The sequence below is a fragment of the Lactuca sativa genome, chromosome 8 (assembly GCF_002870075.4).
Source record: "Lactuca sativa cultivar Salinas chromosome 8, Lsat_Salinas_v11, whole genome shotgun sequence".
NCBI classification, from domain to species: Eukaryota; Viridiplantae; Streptophyta; class Magnoliopsida; order Asterales; family Asteraceae; genus Lactuca; species Lactuca sativa.
This window is the reverse complement of record NC_056630.2, coordinates 319,606,506-319,613,532: the sequence shown is the minus strand read 5'-3', so window position 1 is coordinate 319,613,532 and position 7,027 is coordinate 319,606,506. Positions and strand designations below refer to the sequence as shown.

The 7,027-nt window shown below is 38.2% G+C and overlaps 1 protein-coding gene across 1 annotated transcript; it reads left to right on the top strand.

Annotated features, from left to right (window-relative positions):
* Positions 1–4,288: 4,288 nt before the first annotated feature.
* LOC111917955 (serine/threonine-protein phosphatase PP2A-2 catalytic subunit) lies at positions 4,289–6,644 on the top strand. Its single transcript, XM_023913593.3, has 6 exons — positions 4,289–4,863; positions 5,313–5,427; positions 5,529–5,637; positions 5,724–5,801; positions 5,883–6,074; positions 6,164–6,644. The coding sequence occupies exons 1-6, from the start codon at positions 4,611–4,613 to the stop codon at positions 6,335–6,337; spliced, it is 921 nt and encodes a 306-aa protein (XP_023769361.1). The 5' UTR covers positions 4,289–4,610; the 3' UTR covers positions 6,338–6,644.
* Positions 6,645–7,027: the final 383 nt, after the last annotated feature.

The window sequence follows — 7,027 nt, the reverse complement described above, 5'->3', positions numbered from 1 at the left end:
ACACATTATAACTCCTCAACTCAACCCCCATCATCCAGAGCAAACCCTAACTCGAAACCCTAGCCGTTTTTAGTGTGTTCTTGAGCCTTGTGGTGTTACTTTGTGTGATTGAAGCTTGAAGAAGAGTAGGAGGCTTGTGAGATTAAGAGGGAACAAGAAGATCTAGAGTTTTGAGCATATTTCCAGCTTATTAGAGGCATAAAGCTGAAACCTTGTCTATTCATTGTCTTGATCTTGATTGTGGGCCTTTTTCTACATCTTTCTAAGACCTAGAAAGGTTGTATTCGGGATTGAGTATTGGAAGTCAGTTTGTGCTTCAGATCTGGGGTTATTGGGGGTCTTTATGGCATAAAGGTGCCTACCTTGTTTCCATAAGACCATCTTTTATGGCTTTTTGAGCAAAAGACCCCATGCATGGACATCAAGTTCATGACTTTACATATAAAAGGGACCGTAGGAGGTGAGATCTATGATTTGGATGCATTAAGTCCCACTGAAATCGACTGTATATTATTGGACAAGGAGGGACTCGGTGAGTCACTTGGGTGACTCAACGAGTCGAGACGCTTTTTCCCCAAAAATTGTCTTCTGGAAATGGTTTTGGTTGAGTGGAAGGAACGCTCAGCCTGCTAGAGGTTTGCCTTGCACCTGGAAATCATGGGACTCGACGAGTGCTAGAACACACTCGGCGAGTCCAAGGCAATCTCCTAGTCTTTCAAGATGGACCCGACGAGTTATTCTTACTACTCGGCGAGTCATAGACTGGACGCATTCATATGCAGAAGATGAACTCGACGAGTTCAAGGAAGAACTCGTCGAGTCGGTTGAAGATTGATTGAAGTGTTGTTGAAGGTGAACTCGTCGAGCTCTTGCTAGACTCGACGAGTGGGGACGGGTTTGTAGTATTATGTGGACGTAGGAACTCGACAAGTCTGGTCAACCAAAGAGTTGACTTGACCAGGGTTTGACTTTGACTTTGACTTTGACTTGGATTCAAGTTGACCCTTGAAGGGGTTGTGGGTACAAATTGATAACTTAGAAGGGTTGTTGTGTAGGGACTAAGGAGTCAAGGAGAGCCGACTTTCACACCGAGGACAGTGCAGACGCTACACGACTTCGAGGAGAATTACCTTCCAGTAGGGGTGGGTCTAAGGCCACAATGCCGCCCCACCAATAAGAGTAATTAGTAGATAATCGTCTTTGTGATAATTATCTTGTTATGCTTACGACATATGTTTATGTAATATGCTTATGAGATATGCTTATGTGATATGCTATGTGAGTTAGTGGTAGTAGCAGGGAATAGTTTTTCCCTGACTTGGTCGTTAGGAGCGAAGGGTAGGTCAGTACCCCTGATATGCCTGATCGTATGATTATATTTTGTTATTGTATGATAGAGGTAGGGGTGAAATAGTCCCCGATGTCGGTTGAGATGGACCGGAGGGTAGTTGGCACCCTAGAACGGCTTGACATGGGTAGGTCAGCACCCCAGAATGGCTTGACATGGGTAGGTCAGCACCCCAGAATGGCTTGACATGGGCAGGTCGGGCACCCCAAAAATGCCCGACAATATGTATGCTATGTGATTGTATGGTATGTGGTATGATGAGGGAACTCACTAAGCTTTGTGCTTACAGTTTCAGTTTTGGTTTCAGGTACCTCTTCGTCTAAGGTGAAAGAGTCGTTGGTGTAGTGGTGCGTCACACACAAACACACATATGTTTTCCGCATTGAGTTTCTAGGATTGTACTCTGATATATATTAGTTATGTTGAGATGGTTTCCGAACACATTATTATAGTTTTTATAAAATGACATGACTTTTGTAATGTTTTGGTAAACTATGTTGCGAAGTATTTATTTAAAAATGAAATTTTTGGCCTAAAAAATTAGGATGTTACATACTATGTGCCAGGAGCCGCCTCCTGATCTTTCATGCATAATGCCTAGGGCTAGCCCCCGGGTCTTCATATCATACATAAACTAAATGGGTCGGCATTGGTGCCTTAGACCCATACAAACAGTAAGGAGACTCACCTCACAAGTTGACTGTCGAACCTTGCGAATAACATTTCGCTGCTAGCTGGCTGATCCCCGAACTGCCAGTCTCTCGATCCCCCGAGCTCAAAATGATTTGAAATGGAACCACAATCTTGGATCTACTGCTTCCCCTTTGATCCACCACCCTTCTATACTCTTCACTTGCTTGAAAATGGTTTCACAACACCAAAATGCTCTCTAATGGCTTCCAAAGCTCCAAGAACACTCAAGGTAGGGTTAGGGTTTCGTGTTGGTTGTCTAAGGAGATGGAAGCTGACCCCTAAGGCATATTATTCCTTTTATAGTGACATAGCCCTAAAATTAGGAATTTAGAAACACTGAGAGTACGTTGGGCGTATGCCTCTCCGAGCCCGCGACCAAACGTCCTTGTATGCTAGGCATACCCAGCTAAACATACACATGCATTCCTTGCATGCATGGGCTGCCTTGTCACAAAACTCCATTAGGGGCTAAAATTGACAATAACTTCAAAGTGTCATAACTCCGTCACTCTATGTCCGTTTTCGACGGACTTTATATCCATGAAAAGGTGGCGAGAAACCCTACGCTCCTAGCCACACCTCCAAGCCTAAAACCTTTCGGATAAAACTCGAGACCCATGAAAGACCGAATCGCTCCTACCCTTTGGCTTCTGGGACCACAACCGAATACTTTCAAAACGGGGTGTTACACCCTTTCCTTTAAAACAACCACGATCCCACCTTCTTCCTCCCGCTCTCCTTTACAACAACAACCAATATGTCTTCATCATCTATGTTATCATTCTCCAATCCCAAATTAGCTGTAATTCCAAAATCAAAAAATAGATTATCAAGAAACCACCATGAAGGAAGGGCTAACTAGAAGAAAAAGACGAAAAAAACAAAAAGATTTTAATATTATAGATTGAATGAGAATATTGATTGAATAAAGTAGAAACAACTTCAACTTTCATGAAGAACAAAGCAAAAATGGCTTCAATTTCTAAGAAATCATCTATATGTCTGTATTTTGCTCCTTTCTTTAATTCAAAATTTGAGATCAAATGGTTTTCAATTGTTCATGTGCATTGAGTTCCAATAAGGTAGGGTTGTAATATATTCATATTAAGTGGAAGTTATTTACGTTTTTAATCGATTGTATAATCTTTTATAGAAGAAAGTTTCGAACAGTCACTCTATAATTGTTTTCTATGTTTTAAATGGATACATGAATTGAATAAAGGAGATAATGGTGTTTTCATCTCTAGTCTATTGTATTTCACAAATCTTTATAATTTAGTAAAATAAATGATTATATATCATTAGATTTTAGAATTTGTCAATTTTATGTACATTGAACGCTGTTTTTTAAAGGGAAAATTATAAATTCTTTGACTTAATATATTCATTCAATAACATTACAAAACAACTTTGTAGTTCTAGAGGGTGTTTGGAAGAACCGAATAAAAGAGTTTTTTTTTCTTATTACTGATCACACCAATATAAATTATAAAAAGTTTTTTTCAAACAATGAATAAAAACAAAGATTATGACCATAATAAAAATATTTTGGTGGGTGTTTTTCAAAATATAGACATAAAAAACGGATTTTTTCACATATAGACATGGATTCCGTAAAGCTACCTCCGAGGACTCCGCGAAATGAACTTATGCTTTGATAAATTGATGAGGCAAAAAAACACAACAAAACAAGTTTAAGAACAATTCCTCAGAGCACCCTCCACATATTGCTCATTTAGCTCTACATATTTGTTCTTCTCTAAAGACAAGATTTTTGGATTTTAGGGTTTTTTTTCGATACGCTGAAGAACACGTTGCTTTACCATATTGTCATTACGTCAATTTTACACATGTCCCTCCTTAATTTACCATATTGTCATTCCGCAGAAAGTATCCTAATTCCTCGGAGCCATCGGAGGTCACCTGTGCGGAATCCTATTTATACAAACATGTTTTTTTATTTCTAAATTTTGAAAACCATACCCAAAATTTAACTATTACAGGCATCCCTAAAAACATCTTATTTTTGATAAATTACTTTCCTCCTAAGTTATAAAAAAACCTCAACACATTTTAGAAAACTTCATTTTAACATCATTATTATGGTAAACTACTCAACTAATCGTATCGTGTGTTCTTATTTGAATCGTTGAAGGGTGCATGTTAGCATTTGAATGCCACGTGGAAACCATCTCTGAAATGACTTTGACTCGAGGGCGTCACCTGAGCCGGTCAAATTTGACGCGCCTAAAATCTGCATTTCATTTGAGTTTCATTTCACTCCTGCTTTGAACACCGCACTCAACACACACATTCTACAATCTACAAACAAACAGATTAATCAACATCAAATTGTGGGAGGAATATTTGATGGTTTGACTTAACGAGGAGGAATCTCTGTAACCATTTAATTTTTTTTACTGAATTCAAACCCTAGATTTTCTGTTGAATGTTGATTCGCTTTGGTTTGGTAGATTGTGGGATTTTATAGGAGCTAGAAGTATTGTGTTGATTTAGTCCTTGGTAATCAGATCTTCTATAGTTTGGTGGGGAAATAAAGAGGGCGAAAATGCCGTCGCAGGCGGATCTAGATCGACAGATAGAGCAGCTGATGGAGTGCAAGCCATTGACGGAATCGGAGGTAAAAACGCTTTGTGAGCAGGCAAGGACGATTCTTGTGGAGGAATGGAATGTGCAGCCGGTGAAGTGTCCGGTGACGGTGTGCGGTGATATTCATGGTCAATTCTACGATCTGGTTGAGCTGTTTCGGATTGGTGGAAATCCCCCTGATACCAATTATCTTTTCATGGGAGATTATGTTGGTGAGTTTATCTTTTGTTTTTACTTTTGTACGTGTGCTTAATGAGGTATTGTTAGGATTTAGGGTTTGATGAGAATTTTTCGATGTCGCTTGTTTTCTTCTTGCAATTGGACTTAGAGAATTCTAGATATTGAAGTTCTTTGTTCATTGATGGAAGTTTATGATCGACTGAAATTCCTGCGTATTCTTGAATATGGGGAGACTTGACCAATATAATAGCAAAAGATGTAGTTTCTACTTTCTGTAGTGAATCTGACATGGGGTTGTTTATGCATTTATAGCGTTAAGTCCTTGATAGACTGCTTATTAAGAAGTGAAGAAAAGGCAGCTTATTTATGGAAAAAAGTGAAAGAGTAGGCTGCTTAATTAGAGAGAAAGTAACAAAAAAACTAATTGTTTATGAAACAAATTGTGTATTTCGTGATCATTTTAACAAAATCATTGATGCAGATCGCGGGTATTATTCAGTAGAAACTGTCACACTCTTGGTGGCTCTAAAAGTTCGTTATAGAGACAGGCTTACAATTCTTAGAGGAAATCATGAAAGTCGCCAAATTACTCAAGTGTAACACCTTAAACCTTTTTTAGGCGTTTACCTAAAAAGTGTAGGATTTGAACAACTTTTATAATACTTATTTTGTTCTTTTTTTTTTTAAAAAAAAACAGATATGGTTTCTATGATGAATGTTTGAGGAAATACGGAAATGCAAATGTTTGGAAGCATTTCACAGACCTCTTCGATTACTTACCTCTTACAGCACTCATTGAAAGCCAGGTTAGAATTTTTGTATTTTTATCCACGTCATACATCTTTTTTTATTTTTTTATTTTTTTATTATCCACATCATATATCTTTTCTAGATCTTTTGCTTACATGGCGGGCTTTCACCATCATTGGATACTCTAGACAATATCCGCGCCTTGGACCGAATCCAAGAGGTACATAAATTTATTTATTTAAAGATTAGGAAAGTACATTGCTATTTCTCAACTAAAGTGTGTGTTTGTGTGTGTGTGTAGGTCCCACATGAAGGGCCGATGTGTGATCTGCTATGGTCTGATCCAGATGACAGATGTGGGTGGGGGATATCGCCACGTGGCGCGGGGTATACATTTGGACAAGACATAGCAACGCAGTTTAATCATACGAATGGCCTCTCTCTCATCTCAAGAGCACACCAGCTTGTCATGGAGGGTTTCAACTGGTGCCAGGTGTCTTTTCAAATTTCTTTCTTTCTTTCTTTATTTATTTATTTAAAAATATTTATTTCTTATATATTTGGTGTGGTGTTGTTTCTCAGGATAAAAATGTGGTGACAGTATTTAGTGCACCAAACTACTGTTATCGATGTGGAAACATGGCGGCTATTTTGGAAATTAGTGACAACATGGAACAAAATTTTCTTCAGTTTGATCCAGCCCCGAAGCAAATTGAACCCGATACTTCTCGAAAGACACCTGATTATTTTTTATAATTACTATTTTACCCCTCAGAGTTGGTCTTGTATTTGTGATGGTTAATGTTGTCATTTTTTGTTTGGAATCATTCATGAATCATGGTGTTGTTGAGAAAGAGAAACACAAGTTTTTGTATATGTTTTTCAGAGAAGGGTAAGATGGTAATTTGTATGTTGGAAAATGAAAGAGTTGGTATGTACTATGTTATGTGTCACAACTAGTAAATTTAGGGTTGAGATTGTATTCATGTACAAACAATTTCTCTATGTAACCTTGTTGCATTGGATTATCGAAATTCATAAATGACAATGTTATATGAGTTTATATATGCTTACACTAAGAATCTAGTCGTAATAACCTCTTATAAGCTTAAGTTTGATCTAATAGCTAAACAAGAACCAATTTTGGGTCTTTGCTTAGAAGTCTCGGCCCAATTAACCCATGACCGAAAACCCTTTTTCTTTGGGTCACATTGAAACCGAAAACCTCTTATTGGGCCATGTCAAACCCTAAAACTCATATCCACTCAAAAACCGAAAACCCTTGAGGATGAAGGGTGTTTTTGGCCACCCTAAAATTGAAAACCCCTTTCGTTTGGAACACAAGACCCAAAGTTGATTTAGTGGTGTCACCTCAAAGCTTTACTACCTTTTACCCTCCAAACATCTAAACTATGCATGCCTTTATTCTCCATACTCCCATGCCAG